Here is a 17,748-nt window from a genome sequence, read left to right as displayed (position 1 = left end):
TCAGTGTTTAAAGTGAAATATTTGCCTCTTCCGGATATTCCTGTAAGGGCTTTGTAGAAACGTAATGGAGTTTTTAACAGGTTTTTAGTTTTATCAAAACTCAGATATTTCACATATTATTCATCACACCCACCTCCCAAATTTCCTGCTAATGTGATATATTTTTTTATGAAAGAGTCTCCCCTCTTGTGTGAAACCCCCTGGGGAAGAGGCTATGGACAAAACCATTGGCAAAGAGCAGAAACTGGCTTCAGACAAAATGCTGTCATACATAGCAAATGAAGAGACAGGAAAAAACATTTCTGTAATTTTCCAGCAGAGATTTTACTTATAATAAGAGTGGAAGGCACATATCCAGATAGAGGTGAGTTGCTTATATAAAAAAAGTAAGTTTGGTTGGTTCTGATTTCCAGGAATCCCAAGATGTTTAGCTTTGGGGTTTTTTGTTTGTTTGTTTTCTAATGAAAGCGTGTTTTCTTTAAATTGGTACATGTTTGAATTTTCTTTTTTGGTCATGTTCTGAGGCACAATTAGGCTTCAGTTCCACAGGGACAAGGTACTATTCTACTGTAAATTATTTTGGCCAATTTGCATTCAGAAGAATTGTAATAAATTAGTTCTATTGTAGTGTTTCCTTAAATCCAGAGCTGAAACTAACTTTTAGCATAAAGCATCGATGAACTTTTGAAAACAAAACCTGTGCAGCACACTTAAGTCTAACTTGGAAATACCTTTGGATCCATTAATGATATGTGATTAAAATAAATCTGTCTTACAACAGACCCGTGGCTTGAAGGTTGTGGTGACCTCATTGTTGACCTTGGCCTCAGATCCCATCTGTCCATAGTTCTGTCCCTTTGGGGGGGTTGGAGCTGAACATAGGAAGTGATGCCTGTGTTCAAGTGCTGGTGTACCTTTGCTGAGCTACAGCTCTTGTACTCCAAGCTCCAAATTGCTGCCATTCTGAATTGAAGCCCTAGACTGAATTCAAAAGTAACAACAACCATTTGGAGTGGTTTGAAACCTTTCTGTGGCTGTTTTGGATCATTCCTCTGTGGCCAGCTGCACTTACCTGGTAGGAAGAGGTTTGGTTACATAATAATTGCTCACCCTTTGTGCCCACTTTTTTGTATTGTAATAGCAGATACTACATTCAAACAATGTATGCTATAATGTGTTGATCGAATTCAATGTATATATGTGTGTGTGTGTATAAAAATGTATGTTAAGAGTGAGAAACTGGTTATTTTCTTATTTGTTTAAAGTTGCCTTCTTGCTCTCAGGGAAACCTGTTTCCTTAACTATATTATTTTTCATACCATTTGCCTTATGTAATGCTTAATTAAAAGTATTTCTTAAAAATACACTGTATTCACAAGTATTCACAGGGAGGAGGGGAAGAACAGGAAAATGGGAAGTTGGGCAGAATAAGAAAGCAGTTCTTAAGAGTTCCTTTCTCCACCCATCCCTTCCATAAAGAAAAGTATGCAAGAAACCCCCCGAGCAAATAGTACAGGGTAATTTGCCAGAGCTACATTTCACAGTGCTCTGACTGAAAATCTCTGATGAGGAACCACTAATCTTATTAGGAAAATAAGCCTTAGCCAGAATGCCTGAAAGTTTGTCTTGTTCTTTTGTTTGTGCATTACTTCTGCTTAATGTACAGAGAGACTCCATTAGTGGAGTAGTTTCTCAAGCTGCTGCTCTTTTGGCATTAACCAGCTGCAAGTTTCTGTTTTATAGCAAGCCAGGCTCCTGCTCCAAGCAGTTTCTGTGAATAGACAGGAGGCTGTTCCCAGCTAGTTTTGTTAGAAATTGAACACTGATTGGGTTGTGTTTTGAGGAAAAGACAATCTCCTCAGCGAGAATTGTGGTGCTAAGTCCAGCTCCGAAGAGTAGGAAACTGGTTTCACGTTGATTTCAGGGTTTTCTTTTGCACACTTGTTTTTGAATCCAAGGCCCTGCAGCTGCTGTGGGGAGATGCTGGTTCAGACAGACAAGGTGTTGCTGTCATCTGTGGAGCCTAAAAGCACTCATCAAGAATTGCTTGTCCTTCACATGCCTAGAAATTACTTCCAACATTGCTTATTCCATCACCTCACCAGGGATGAGATGAAGCTCTTTGACCTGTCATTTCCAGGGTTCTCCTTTTGCCTTTTCCAAAGATAGGAGAGATAACAACAAAAGGACAGAGAGTGTGTGCATATAAGGTAGATGGTTCCAATTTCCTGGTATCTCTTATGAAGCTCACCATAATGTATGAGAAGGCACCAGCACTTCAGGAACTGCTGATGAGATGGGTGAGAGCTTCTGGAAAAAGATTGAGGCCCTAGAAAGGGGAAATTTTTGTACTTAATTTCCAAAAGAAAAAGGTGGAACCAGTTAGCAAGAACTCAACAGGAATTGCAGGCTGCTGCTGCTGTACCAAAAGCCCCTGCTTTATCTTGTTTATAATTCTTTTTGAGTTATATATTGTCCTTTTTGTAAGGATGTGTCTTTGACCTTTGAATTCAGAGGAATGCTCCAACTTTTTCACTTCCATGTTAGAGCTCCTTTTCTTTAGTTCTTCAAGTTCTGCAGGAACAGTTGTCAAAGCTTCCTCATGTTCACTTATTTCTACAAATGCTGTGTTTCAACATGGGTTAAAAAGAACCTCTGTGGTGTTTATTACCAAAATAGAAGTGCTTTTGAGTACATTTGAGAACATTTTGAGTAGTTTCCCTAGTTGCAATTCAGGTAATAACTACAAATTACATTAGGAATGTCCTGCATAAGTTATCTGGCAAACGTGGTCATCTTCTGGCAAAAGCTGGGATACAAATGTTTTATAAAAACTATAGTATTATTTTAAAATTGTAAGGAAAGCTGCTGTTTTGAATTGCAGATTTGATGTTCAGTAATTTTGAATTGGAACAATTTGGCTGATATTAAGTAAATGAAAACGTGATACGAGATTTGTTTTGACAGTGTAGTTAAACTCAAAAACTTGATGATTGCTACTTTTGAAATGGTACAGTGCTGAAGAATGATTTTTCCTAATTGAGTGCCCAACTTTCCATTTACAAAGAGAAACTGTTTTCCTTCCCATCTGTGGATATTTTGGCAAAGAGAGCTTAGCAGTAATCCTGAGGTTCTAAATGAAAGTGTTGCAAAGAGCAACAAAGTGCACTGTTGTGGTCACCTTGCCCCGTGAGTCAGCTGCTGGTTCTTCACCTTGCCCACAGCTTCCTCGTTTTTCTTCCACTTCCCCTAGCAGTGGGAGCAGAGCTGGCATGGGGAGTTGGAGGGACTGGAAATGGGCTGCACTTCAATTCCTTCTGAGCCACAGCAGCATTTCAGACCTGCCAGCAGACCTCTGAGCAAAGTTACCACCCTAGAGGTCCAGGTCCTCGAGTCTGGAGTGGAAAGGGGATGTCCTGAGACTGGCTTGTACTGCAGCCTCCATAAGACAGCTGAAGACATAGAATCACACCTTGGTATGGGATGAGACCCTAATCTCTCAGTGAAATCAGACCAGCTGACTTAAAGAGGATGAGGGCACGAAGAGGGAGATCCTTCCCAGGGCTCTGAAACACTACGAGTATCTGCCCATAAAACCCTCTAAGCACCACAGTGCTCTTGGTAGCACTGCTGGGAACGGTTCCTCCGGAGTCACGCTTTGTATCTTAGCAGAGACTGTGGTCAAGAGAGCTTAAATACTGTGAGGGATTAAGGAGCTCCTGAAATCTTGAGGAAGATGACTAGTTTACATCTTCTGCTCTAAAATTCCTGGCAGTGTTGGCAGGACACTGTATCTATGGCAACGTTGTGCTCAGCTTCTGCCTTGAGCTTCACCCATGTGCACACACAAACAAGTCACTGGTTGTGTGTGTTGGTGGCAGATGGGACAGGTGATACAGGATAGGTGACACTGCTGCCAGCACGGGTCAGGGCTGGGCTTTGTCTGCCATGGCTCAGTGTTTCCCCTAGCAATCCCTGATTGCTGGTTTCAGTGCCTTGAGAAAGTTGTCAGCTTGTGCCCTATCCTAAATTTGGTGTGATTTAATACAATTTTAATTTTTTTTGGCTGAGGAGTATATTCATAATTAACATTACACTGACTTATTTTGTTGTTTTGTTTCAGAACTACTGTAAGTGTGCTAAAAGTGTTTGCCTTATTACATAACTTTTTGTGCTTACTGGGTTTTTGGGAAATATTTTTTTAATAATTGCATGCTAAGATTGGGTCAGTGTGGAAATCAGTTTTCCCTTGCATCTAGTAGGAATTTCTTCCATAATATGATCTATTTAAATTGCAAATGAGAATATAATATAATAAAGGGATAGCATAGCAGAAAAAGGCTTAGATGAGATCTAACCATAAACATGTTCAGGCATAGGCTCTAAGAAAGGGATTTGGGCAATTGTGATGAAATCTTGAAGTTATGAATTCAAATGCAATTTAAGAAGGAAAAGCCCAATCACATTACTTTTTTGGCTACTCTGACTTTTAAATAAATTTAGCTCTTAGAAAAGGAAGTTGAGCCAAAGTCTTTCTTAATTTTTCTTCTGTTTTCTTGTCTGTACTTCATTCCCCTGACTTGTGCTTTTATTGTAGAATTCCTTAGTTTTCTCTTTATTTGTTATTTCCTCTCAAACTCAGTAGATACTGTTTAAGATTATGGAAATAATATGAAACATAAATTTTTTTTTAGCTTAATGAGGGCAGCTCACATAGGAATAGCCTTGTTTCAACAGAGCTGTGTAAGATAATGAAGTGAAAATTGTCACTGTATCAAAATGCATGTGGTGGATGTGCCTCAGAAAAAGTACATCAGTTAATCTCTTGGTTCTTTAATGTCTTTGCTGGAAATTGCTTAACTGGCATGCCTTATTCAAAATTGTGTGGTTTTATCCTGCTTCAGATTTTTTGATTATAGAAAAACAATTATGTAACAAGTTTTTTGTATATGACAGTGGCAAATTAGTCACCTTTCTTTCTTTCAGCGTTTGTACAGACTCTATTGCCATGGTAACTGAGCTGTTAAAATGGTTAATGTATTAATCCTTAGAAAGCTCTGTGAGCTGGATAGGTGTTCCTGCTTCACACGGGAGTCACAGACTCATAGGGGAGCTGAGTGATTTATGGATAACCCCACAAGCCAATGAGAGCACAGAGCCTCTCATTCCTGTTCCTGTGATATAAGTGCCCTCTTGATTGAACTGTCTTTTCTCTGCCCAGCTTTCTCAAATGAATGAATTTTAGTGGAATTGGCTGCAGCCATCTGGAGTGTGCTCATTTGCATACAAGATCTGTGTGGCTGTCAGTGTTCAGCACATCAGGCTTAATGAACTCTAAAGATACCAAGGAAATTAAATGTATGGATGGCTCCTGTGTATTCTCAGTGGATCATGAGAGAGATTTTTTTTCTTCCTGTACATCACAACACCAAAAATTGGCCACTTTTGATTATACCAATGCTCATGTAATTGGCAATACATGGCTCATGTCTGTGCTGATGCAGCAGTGCCTTAAAATACCTGCTTTTGAAGACTGACCTGTGAAACTTTTTAAGCTTGACTTTGAAATCGTTGCATTCAGAACATTCTGCTATTCTTTGGTTTTTTGTTGTTTGGTTATTTTTAATTTTTAGACAGAACATAGTTCCCGAGTGGAAAGGAAACGCCGAGACTCATTCGGGATGTTTGACGGTTATGATAGTTGTAGTGAGGACACCAGCAGCAGCTCCAGCTCAGATGAAAGTGAGGAGGAGGTTGCTCCTTTGCCATCCAGTCTCCCAATTATCAAGAACAATGGGCAAGTTTATACTTATCCAGATGGCAAATCTGGCATGGGTGAGTATGTGCTGTGTGAGTGCAAGGAGTTGGATATTGATGGGTTTTAGCCTGTGCTGGGTTGTGAGGGTCCCATCCCAAAAGTTGGTCTTGACTGAAAAGGGACCAAAGCAGCTAAAGGATTGGGGTTGGTTGGTTTTGGGAGGGGGAATTGTTTGGGCTCTGCTAAACTGAAATAAGAGAGGGTTTGAATCCTTGAATCTTGCTGACAGGGAAGAAATAATATGGGAACATCTGCCCTCCTGTCAAGTGTGTTGTCTCTGCACGTGCATGTGTGTGTTCTCATGTGCATTGGTTTTATTCTTGGAGCTTTGAGGACAGTGTCAGTGTGTTCTGTCTATGCCAAGGCATACCTTCTCTCTGCCCTTTATGTTACATATACAGTATGTTTAAATATATTTTTTCCTAAACTAGGGAAACTTTGTTACTGCTAGTGTATAAAACCTGTTAGTCTATACCTGTTCACTCCTCCTTGGCTGTGAGCTGGAGGATAGTAGGAAAATAAATTTAAAAGGGAAGATTTTGTTATCAGGGAAAAATATTTTATATGAATATAGAAAATAATATACACTAGTGATTAGTGTAGAGCTCTCTGGGCAGAATTCGGGTATTGTCTCACTGGCATTAGTTGGTCTCAGTCTCACTCATCATGGAGTACTCTGTGGGTGATGCTGTCCACCTCTGAAACATGATTCCAGCCAGAAAATAACATTGGTGGGCTGGGGTACTTGGGATATACTAATTTATGAATCAAACAAGAGATCTGGTTTTACTTCAGGTTGGAAGTATTCAATATTTAGAGGAAATCAAGACTGGCAGGCCCAGATTCAAAGCAGATGCTTCCTTGAGAACAGTGAAAAACCAAGAATCAGCTTGAGTTGATTTAGCTGGGTCATTCACTTGCACCAAGGGTGAAATTAATGGGGAGCATTAATTAAAGATGCACTGTTTCACCAGTGAACTTGAGGTTTTTGGTGTTTCACTGATACTAGTGGTGGTCTTTGAAATTTTTTGGGGATCAAACCCTCAGAAACTGCTTAATGGTACCACCTTCAGGCCCTTAACTCTGTCCTCTTTGTTCTGAATTTTTACTGCAATTCTAACTACACTCCTAACATTTTGGGGTTGTTTTTCTCTCCTCTGATTAGCTACATGTGAGATGTGTGGGATGGTTGGCGTCCGGGACGCTTTTTACTCTAAAACCAAGCGCTTCTGCAGCGTGTCGTGCTCCAGAAGCTACTCCTCCAACTCCAAGAAGGCCAGCATTCTGGCCAGGCTTCAGGTAGCGGTACAGACACCATTTTCTTTACCTCCTTTCTGTCGTCTGTGGCGGTGAAATTGGGTATTTGTCAAGATGGCTGAAGTATTTTAAGATCGGTTTCTTGGGTTTGAGGGTTTGGGTTTTTCTTTATAGAGCTGCAAAATAGGTATGTGTTGTTGACTTGAAATATTAATCAAATAATCATCCAGGCGTGTTTGTAGTATTCAAGAAAAGATGGAGAAATTTCAAGAAATATCATTATACCTTGTCTCATATTCATTGCAATGCATGCCAAGAAATTGCATTGCTATAAGTTAGATTAAAAGTTCTTCATTTTGACCTGCTTTTAAGAGATATCTTTTTTTCAGGTAAACAACAGTGAATCTATAATGCTGTTCAAGTTGGGATAGTAGTACAAAAGTCATCTTTTGGAGACTCCTCACTACTGGTTTTTATATTTATTTTATAATACATATGGTTATGTGATACTTAGTCTCTGTATACTTCTAATTTTAGTTTAAATCTGCCAAAGATAGCTGCTGACCTGTGGAAATTTCCTGATGGGAGGTTGGAAAGGTGTTTACTTACTTGGGTTGGTTTTTTTTATTTTAGGGTAAGCCTCCAACAAAGAAGGCTAAAGTTCTACAAAAACAGCCCTTAGTGGCTAAATTAGCAGAATATGCCCAGTACCAAGCAACTTTACAAAACCAGGCAAAGACAAAAGCAGGTAACAGCATATAAATAGAGCTGAGACAAAAACACTGAAAGATTTGGGCCTCATTAGCAGCTTCCTAACTAAAATAACTTTCCCTTAGCAGCTGTCCCTGTGGAAGGTTTCAGCTGGGGTAACTACATCAATAGTAATAGCTTTACAGCAGCTCCTGTTACCTGCTTTAAACACGTGAGTATTTCTCAGTTTGTGCTTTCCTCCTCTGTGTGTGAGTGAGTCTGTGGAAGTTCTTGAATTCATTTTTCCAAAACATTCATATCCAAATATTTTTCATGATCTGTGAAATATAACTGAGTATGACTACTTCTTAGATAATTTATCTGTCCTGTAAAACCGTTCTGAACACCACCAGTTATTTTCATGATATATACACTCTAATAAACAAAAAGGAAGGCTCTCAGATACTTGGTAATTGTTTTTCTTATGTTCAAGTCACAAAATCATCCCATGTACTGCAGAGTAACAACCAACCAAGTCAAGCTGTACTGAAAACAGTTACAAAAGGTTTTTTAGATTGTCAGGTTTGTTCCATTGTGTTGGACTGATCTTTTTGTTACATATTTAGATTTGGAGTTTTCTTTTCTTAATTTTTAGTCAGATTCTCCCTGTCAGTCGTTCTGCCAGGTAGTCTAGTATGGAGGAAAATTAAGGCTGTTTAGAAGTTTTTTTTGTTTTAGAGTTTAAAAAGTTTCAGACAAAAAGACAATCTGTAATGACTGAGAAAATTAGGGGTTGGGGAAAATATTTAGTGTCATCTGTCTTTAATGTGTTTGTAAAATTCCAGTAATTAGACATTAGACTGACAATTAAAATATTGTCAGTACTTTGTCTCCAGTAAAAGCTTTAACAGAAGGTGTTATCTCAGCATATTTTTTAATTTGAGAAGTTGGAAGTGGTCTGTATTACAAAATTTTTGTTTTGCTCAAAATTATGTGCTGAAAGTTGTAATCAAAACAAACAGTTTGCTTCATGGAAGTTGTCCATGAGACAGAAGAGACATATTTTCTCTCGAGCTCAGGAGTTCCTGCTGGGCCCTCTCAGCCCATAAACCAGTGGGAGTGGAGGGCTCCTGGCAGTTGGCACTTTGTGAATAGTGCCCTTTATGCTCAGAGGCCTCAGCCACTGCCCAGAGCAGAGCCTTGCATTAGGAGCACTTTGGGAATTTGTATCAAATTCCACATGCTCCAGTCAGCGTGTTTGCACTTTGCTTTCACAGCTGTGGACATGTAATAAGTGATTTCATCAGTTCATATTCAAAAGTATGGTTTGATAACATGAGCTGGGCTATTGTATCTGTAAGTGTCTCAGGATGGGTAGCATCCTCTGTTGGATACAGCTACAATTGTCAGGTCACTTGTAAATTATGCTCCAACATTACATTTTATATAAAAGGTATTTTATTATCTTCATTTCTCACTGCTTTGTTCATTCAGCTGCACAGTGCCCCAATAATGTGAACCAAGACCACACTCATGGTCACATTGTGCCTCCAAAATTTTCACAAGATAATGGCAGCAGTGCTACCAAGTAGCCTGAAAGTTGTTTCTTTTCTGTCCTCCTTTTCCTTTTTCATACAAGTAAAATGCAAATCGTACCATTTTCCTTGGAGATTTCTACTTTGTTGGTGGATGAGTTGGTGTTATAAGGGTTTGATTTGCATTTAACTTTACTGTAATTATTTCTTTGAAAAATACATTATTTAAACCAGTCAGAATCTGAAAAACACATCAGTGCTCTCTTGTTAGATCCTTTGTCCCACTATTTGATAATTAAACCATATTCTTTTTGCCTTTCTGGAAAGGTTGTTGCTGTTTTCTGTGTACGGTATTGCTTTGATTTCTAAAAGTTTGTATTAGTTGATGTTTGTTTACCATCCATGTTATGGATTTCATACACCTGTGTGTGTGTGATGGAATACATAAAACTTATCTGTTCAAGACCAAAGTTTTGAATTGACAGTAAAATCATGACATATCTGCCCTTAAATTCATTATTCAATGAAATATATTGAATTTCCTGGTTATACTGGGTATATCTGTATGGGTATTTGATAGGGAACATTAGGATCAATATTAAAGAAAATCTAAGGGAAATATGAGATGTGAGATTTGGCTTTTTAATTATTTTTTCTAATAACCTGCCATACTTCAGTATCTCAGGTCTGATGTAGATTTCACACATCAGTTTTTCTGGTTTTGTTTTTTTCCTGGGAAGTTATTTCTTCTTCAATTTAAAACAGTAACATTTTAGAATTGAAGTACCTAAATGTTGGGAAGTTCTCCCACTTTCTCTTTATGGTAAGACTTAATTTCAAAGTTTTTTGATGTGCTTATTGTGCTTCCATGTTAGCTGTGTTCCAGACTTGAGTGTTGAGTTGCACTAATGAAATTCAGTAGCAACAGAGTGGCCATGCCTGTGACTTCAGCGTTCAGTGAACTGAAGTAGGGAACTGCTTTGCTTTATGTCCTACAGGAAGCCCATGACAATGCCTGAATCCCTATTTGTGCACCTTGCAGCCTCTTTTTTTTATTTTGCCAGATTGCATTAATCAGGCACACAGCAGTAGCTGCTGCAAGGGAAAAAACTCAGTGTTTTTAATATTGAGTTATAGCTTAGTCACATACAGTGAGCTCGTTGCTGACCTGCATTCTACTTTTTCTCCTCTAAATACTTTTTACACTTTTATGTAGTTGCTTTTATTAGTTCAAACCATTCCTACAACTGAAAGCAAATTACAGTGGTTTGAGTTGTTTTTCAGTACTACTTACTGGACAATTTTATGCAAAATTAAGAGCAATTATTCATTTTCACATGTTTCCTGAAGTTCTTTCTTCAGCTGAATCTTATTCTGAGCTGAAATATTTTCATTCTCTTGGTTTCTTGTGTTTTTAAGCTATATCCAGTGATTTAAGGGAGCATTTCCAGGATGCTACACTGGGTGGCAGTGCTCTGCTTTGAAGGTTTTTGTTGAAACCCTTTGCATGTTTTCTCCTCTGGCATTACCTGTTGTTGGGGCACTGCTCACACACGAGGTTTCAGCATTTCATACAATTCAGGAATCAGTAGCATCCCCATCAGGATTTGCCATTAAAATCCTGATTTAATTTGATGTCTGGAATCGTGGCAGTGTTGATGCCATCCAAAACCTTTAGAAGCCACTTATTTAAGCCATGTGAGCTCTTTGTTCAGGTGCGTATGTGGGAATAGTTGGCCTTTAGGTGCTCCTGTCAAACAGGCCCGTCCTGACTGCACCTTACCTTGCAGAGAAGGCCCTTGGTGCTCACAGATAGACCCCTCCCAGGTCATGTCCCGGAGCAGGAGGCCAGGAACCAACTCTTCCTTGTTTGGGAGTGATGTGAAGTGGATCTCTTCGTCATGAGTTTGAAAGGTAAATTTGTTCTTACCTGTAAATGATGGTTCTGCTAGTTCACACTATGCCAATCCAGACTGCAATCACCTTCCAGCCAGCAGATAAGTAAGACTTAACACTTCTCCAGTGCATTGAGTTTTTAAAAGCACTCTTCAAACACTGATTGATTAATCAGATGAGACAGAGGAGAGATGAAGGAATATGGCTATCACAGCCCTGGTTTATCCAGCTCTTCCTGCTTCAAGAATATCCCTAATGAGTGAAGGAGACTGAGATGGTGCAGTGTAGCAGGTGTGCTGTAAACCATCCCTCAGGACATTTCAGCAGTGATGCTGCACAGGGTGGCTTCCTTCTTGAAAGGGTGAGCCATATGGATTGGTGTAGGAGAACTAGCAGAACCAATGTTTTCACAGACAAGGACAAATTTAACTTTCTGCTATTTCCGTCTATACCAATCCATGCTCTAGAAATGAAATTTCTGTTACAGGTTGATGTCAGGAGAAGTGTTTTGATAATACTGTTCTCTCTGAATCAACTGAATAGATGAGCAGGCAGTAAAATGTACTTCAGTTGAGTGCAGCTGGATTATGAAATTATTCAGCACTGTTATTTTTGATTGTTTGGCCTCATCTGTATTACTGTACAGGCAACAAGATTTGCTAAAAATGCAGTTTGAAAAGTTTATTTCCCCAATTCAATTCAAAAGCCTACACATGTCAATTTAGAGAGGGTAGTGAGTATGGGATGGGATTTAAGTTGTATCTGAATATTTTGTGTGTGAAAATACGCCATCATCTTTTCAGTTGGATTTTTCTCTTGCTGCCAGTTGGCAGAAGAGAACTCTCTTGTTTAGACTGGTGTAGATGGGACATAGCAGAATATGAAGAGACCAGGCTTCAAGAATAAAAACTGCCATATTTACATTTCCTTTAAGAGTTAAAACTAGTTTTAGGTTTTATATAACCTCAAATACTTCAACTAGTGAAGAGTTTCCCTTTTTTAAGGTAAATTCAGCTTCTAGTGCTGCTAGTGGCAATAGCTGATTGCCAGTGAAATTCCAATATTGTCATTTCCAGTCATTCAGGATTAATCCAGATGTCTTCACTTGTAGCTCTCAGCAAAAATTCTGTGCAGTTGGAGGCTGTTCCCACAGAGTGGTTCAGTTCTCTGGGTTTGCAAAGAGCTTTGTAAATGAGGCACAGTGCAAAGTCAGAGGATCCCTCCTTCAGTTGTCCCAGTGATAGCTGGGTAATCTCTGAACTAGTAAGAATTTATTTTTCTCAGAATTGACACGACTGTTATAAAACACCCAAAATATGAATCTCTCTCTCCTGGGTAGTCTCAAGTTTAATGCAGACTGAGAAATTTTCTAGCCTGTTACCAATAGAACTTCGGTTGAGTTACTGTTAAGAATTTAGGTTCTTCAGCACTGTGCATTTCTAGTATCTGCAATACCACCTTTGACTGACATTTCATGATGCTCTGTTCAACAAAATGTTCTTCTGAAGACAGCAAACTAAATGTAATTTCTATCACCAGCTTCTGCAAACCCTTACGAGTTCATCAGGTGGATATTCCTTCTTGTTGCTAACATATTCCTTACGTGGGACAGTGTGAGGGATCTTGCTGTGCCTTTCCTTCTAGGTGTTCATTAAAGAGAACCTTCTGTTCTTTTTGCCTACTCTGTGGAGTGATCACTTGCAGGTGATGTGAAAGCCTGTTCCTCTGAGAGGATGTGAACTAGTGGTTGATAAACCCCACCACAATAAATCACCAGAATAGATTAAAGATATAAATTCTAGGCATTCTTCCAGTAGCATGCCTGACTTGCAGAATTAAAAGGTTTTGATGTCTTATGCTACAGGTACCATGATTTTCTTGCAAATAGAACTGCATAGCAATTTCCACCATTCTTACTAACATCAGTAGTTTCTTCCTGATTGAAACATCACAGACTAAAACTGACCTTTAAGAATGTACAATTTGTGCTTGTGCTCAACTGCTATTTAAACTTGGAATGCTATAGGTTTTTTTCAGTGAATACACAGGAATAATTGGATCCAATTACAGTATTATGCATAGTCAAGTCAAAACCAAAGTATGTTCTCATAGAAACAGTGATTTCTAACCATGTGTTTGTTATATGTATCTTGAATGTTTTGTCTTTTTAAATTGCTTGTAGAACACAGATAACAAAAATTTTAATATTTTCACATGGTGAGGTGATGACTTTTTAACCCCAACCTTGACAGGCACCGATGGGGACTTGCTGGGGTGATATTGCAGAAGGAGTGCGAGTGGAGGTTCCAAACACTGACTGCAGCCTACCTACCAAAGTCTTCTGGATAGCTGGAATTGTAAAATTAGCAGGTAAAGGTGTTTTAGTTGAATTTAAATTATCAAAAAACTGTGAAGGGATCAAATGCATTAGTCAGTGATCACCTGGTGAGAGTAATGCTGACACTGCTCAGGTTGGCAGAGCTGTGTCTGTAGGTTACACATTGTGGTGCTCTCACTGTTCTACACTGGCTGCTGTGATGCTTGAGAATGTGTGTCCTGGGGTTGTGTTTTTAAATACTGCTTCAGAGTGCAGTAAGAGCAGTGCAGAGCAGATAGGAGACTGTATAAGAGCTGTCAAGAAGCCTCATTATACAAATCACTTTTCTTGGTAAAATTGAAATTCAAGATCTAAGATGTGAAAAAGCAGATACTGTGTGTAATTAATTTTGTCCTCATGTACAACATCTAAAGGTTTATAGTTCAAGAATTTTAATTTTATTTAAATTGACTTACATGATAATACATGCACATTTATCGAGGTAATCCAGTCTGTGCATTAATAGCATCCAGAAAAGTGCCTTAAAAAAACCTTGCTATTAAAAATTACATTTAGAAAACCAATGTAATGTACCTGATGATTGGTCAAGAAATATTCATACATATTTTATAATCTTGTTTCATTCTTGTATTTTTCAAAATGCTTTGTTTCAGGCTACAATGCTCTGCTGAGATATGAAGGCTTTGAAAATGATTCAAGTCTTGACTTCTGGTGCAACATTTGTGGGTCTGACATCCACCCAGTTGGTTGGTGTGCAACCAGTGGGAAGCCCTTAGTTCCTCCTCGAAGTATGTAAATAGTAGCCTTAATGATTGATTTCAAAGTCTGTTTATTAAACTAAATTTGCTCATGGTCCAGATACCAAAGTAGTCTTTTACCATAACAACTCTTTCAAGGGTGATGAATTAATAATTTTAACTTCTAGAAAAGTAAGCAACTCAAAGCTTTTAAGATTGAGGTGGCAGCAATTGGCTAATCAGTGATGGGAAAGTGCACTGATTTTATTTATACTTTGTTATTAAATTCTTTATCCTGGCCCATAAACTTAATCTTGGGTAAGATTCATTCTCCAAAGAGGCTTTTTGTCATTATTGTCATCTGGGCCTTATAATAGTCATCTGGGATTTCTTCTTTACATGTTCCAGACTCTAATATTTTCTCTAACTGGCACAACTAAAAATCAGTGGCTGATTTTTCCCCTTTCATTTGCAACAGCCATCCAACACAAATACACAAACTGGAAAGCTTTTCTAGTGAAACGACTTACTGGTGCCAAAACACTTCCTCCTGACTTTTCTCAGAAGGTAAGGCTGATGCAATATCAATGATGTTCTGTAAAGAAAACTGCAGCAGTGTGAAGAACTGAAATATTTTACAGTGGCATATTAGCTCCTCTTGCTAATGAAGGAGATACAGTAATCTCTTCCCTTAGATACAGTTTTCTTTGGAATCCTGTCTCCATTTATGTCCATACTTGTCAGTATGTATTTGGTAAAGTTTGCTCTAGAAAGAATAGCTTTCTATAAAAACCAGTTAGTTATTTTTAAAACACCCTATTTAAAAAATCCACAGAAAACCCAGAAGTGCTTGTGAGTTACCCTGTGTAAGAAAAGTGAGACCTGATTTTTCTACTTGAATGATTTTTGTCATGCAATATTTCAACAAACTGAACAGAATATGTTCATACAGCATGGCTGTTAATAAATATCATACTTTTAAATCTTTAAAAATCATACTTTTAAATCTTAGTATTTTTTTTCCTGCTCTGGACTAGGTTTCTTTCTGTCTTAGTCATGTCTTCAGGTGTGGCAGCTGCTGTATAGTGTGCTGTAAGTTTACTTACCAATGCTGTGAGATGATGGTGCATAAAGTTCTTAGTAGAAATATGAGACTTAATTTGTTGTTTTACGCTGCATGTAATGTTTAAAAAACAACCAAAAAGTCTTTCTGCAGTTGTTAATTTTTTATTTTAAAGTTGGCTTAAGTTAGAAGCCAAATTAAATGGGCAAGATCTCAGTCCTTTGGGGAGTTGGTAATGAAAATGGCAAGTGACAGATACTGATTTTTAAATACAGTCTCTTTTCACAAAGCAGATTAACATCTGTTTCCTTTCTTTTGTGTGCTTTGAAGAAATACTATTGTAAATGTCCAGCTCTGATTGTGTTGTATCTTTGTTTTCCATGCCTTAAAATGAAGTATTTTAATCCCGTTTTTAAAATGCTGTATTTTGAGTGGATGACAATGAAAGAACAAAAAATCTTGATGTTTTTCTTGTAAAAGTTCTTTCTCAAGGTAACTTCACCCATTGATAACAATTGAGAAAACTTTCATTTTGTCAGTGGAAAATTTATTGAACTTATGTTAGAATTGCGTCTCATCTTAAGGGATGATCCTGAAACAGTTAAAGCATTGTAGATCATTCTTAGTTTTCTGAAATATTTTGTTACAATGAAATAGAAGAGAAATAATCTGTGTCATTTCTCCAGGCTGATTAACAAGTACTTCAATTAAATAACAAGTGCGTCAATACTGTGCTTTAAGAGACAGGTAATGGAAAACCAGAGGATATTCTCACAGAAATGTGTGTTTTGTGTTGCTTCCAGGTATCTGAGAGTATGCAGTACCCATTCAAAACTTCCATGAGGGTAGAAGTGGTGGACAAGACGCACCTGTGCCGGACCAGGGTGGCGGTGGTGGAAAGCGTCATCGGGGGCCGCCTGAGGCTGGTGTACGAGGAGAGCGAGGACAAGAGCGATGACTTCTGGTGCCACATGTACAGCCCACTCATCCACCACATCGGCTGGTCTCGAAGTATAGGACACAGGTTCAAAAGATCGGGTGAGTCTGGGTTGGTTAGAGGTGCTCTGTGGGCAGTGTTGGCTTAAGCGGTTCTGTTGCTTTGTACAATTAATCAAACTAACTTGAATAATGTGATTTTAAAAAGTTACATGATGTGACCCAGGGGTTTTACCAATTTTATTACACTCAGGAATTTCAGTTAAAATTATAATGAACATGTTATACAGCAGTGGAAAAGCCCCAGTAACCTTTATGTTGATTTGTAGTGTTCAGGATATTCAACGATAAGCAGAGGTCAGCAAACTGTAAGCAGAAAAACCTTTAACTGCACAATTCAAGCATGGTAAACTTCACTTTTCATGCTGATAACTGCAATTACAGCCCTCCTCCACAAACTCCTAGTTTCTTCAGATCTAACTCCTTTTTTTGTGCAATACAATGTGGACAAGTATCCTTGCAGATACCGAATTTCTATTTATTTCCAAGTTTAAAGACTGTATAATATTTTATATTGCAGTATTTACGTGATTTAGAGGGCATTATGGAATGGGCTGGGAAAGTGAAATGACAGTTTGATAGAAGGCACGCAATTAAGGCCTTTGCTACCTAAAATACAAAAGCAATTGTAAACTCAAATAGTTAAGGCTTCTAAACAAAAAAAAAAAGTCTGGGTTTTTTTATTATTTCTCTGTTCCTTTGAGCTGGTATCCCTTGTCAAAGACGGAATTTCTGTAAAGCATTCCACAAAGCCTCCCTTCAGGGAAGGGCCTTCAGTTTTCCTAATGCTTCAACTTTCATTGAAACCATTTATAAACAGATAGGTATAGATACACACACACACACATATATATATATGTATGTATTTGAAGTGATTATATGTGATTATATAAATGTATGTAAATGTAATTTCTGTCATAGCGTGGTGCAAAGTGGTTTACCTGCCAATTTTTTGCAAAAGCTTCTGTGTAATACTTCATCAATTCTGTGACATAATCAAATGGTCTCGTAAATACTGGATATTGTTTTTTTTCCATAAATGATGCTCCTGTTATAGAGGCAGCTCAGGTTGAAGTCAGCAAAGAAAATGGATGGATTATGTCCTTCTGATTTTTGTGGTAGTGTTACTGTAAACTGGGCCTCCCACACCAGTGATTGTGTGGTATTGTGGATTGTGTGGTATTAACATATCTAGAAAAACATATTGTTTGCTCTGTGAACAATATTACAGTATTATTATTATTCCTTGTAGATATTACAAAGAAACAGGATGGACATTTTGATGCACCCCCACACTTATTTATGAAGGTGAGTTCAGTACCTAGAACACTCTTCACAGAGTTGATTGAAGACCTTTAGTTCCTGTTGTGTGTAAACCAGACCTGAAACTCTATTTACATCCTGACCCAGCACAGTTT

At 38.2% G+C, this 17,748-nt stretch overlaps 1 protein-coding gene across 12 annotated transcripts in view; it reads left to right on the top strand.

The window, feature by feature from the left end:
• The window catches only part of MBTD1 (mbt domain containing 1), a 35,995-nt gene that overhangs the window by 1,762 nt on the left and 16,485 nt on the right, over positions 1 to 17,748 (top strand). For 4 of the 12 annotated variants that reach the window (XM_063410069.1, XM_063410072.1, XM_063410080.1 and 1 more), the window contains exons 2-10: positions 5,634 to 5,835; positions 6,984 to 7,123; positions 7,709 to 7,823; positions 7,912 to 7,997; positions 13,449 to 13,566; positions 14,188 to 14,322; positions 14,750 to 14,838; positions 16,138 to 16,372; positions 17,583 to 17,638. In XM_063410069.1, the coding sequence (XP_063266139.1) occupies positions 5,634 to 5,835; positions 6,984 to 7,123; positions 7,709 to 7,823; positions 7,912 to 7,997; positions 13,449 to 13,566; positions 14,188 to 14,322; positions 14,750 to 14,838; positions 16,138 to 16,372; positions 17,583 to 17,638 (1,176 nt within the window). Of the gene's footprint in view, positions 1 to 175; positions 365 to 5,633; positions 5,836 to 6,983; positions 7,124 to 7,708; positions 7,824 to 7,911; positions 7,998 to 13,448; positions 13,567 to 14,187; positions 14,323 to 14,749; positions 14,839 to 16,137; positions 16,373 to 17,582; positions 17,639 to 17,748 lie in introns of all 12 variants that reach the window. The other 8 variants (XM_063410076.1, XM_063410078.1, XM_063410070.1 and 5 more) reach the window with 6 other exon arrangements.

The sequence above is a fragment of the Prinia subflava genome, chromosome 12 (genome assembly GCF_021018805.1).
Source record: "Prinia subflava isolate CZ2003 ecotype Zambia chromosome 12, Cam_Psub_1.2, whole genome shotgun sequence".
Taxonomy (NCBI): domain Eukaryota; kingdom Metazoa; phylum Chordata; class Aves; order Passeriformes; family Cisticolidae; genus Prinia; species Prinia subflava.
The sequence above is the reverse complement of the archived record's forward strand: the minus strand, read 5'-3'. Positions and strand labels throughout refer to the sequence as shown.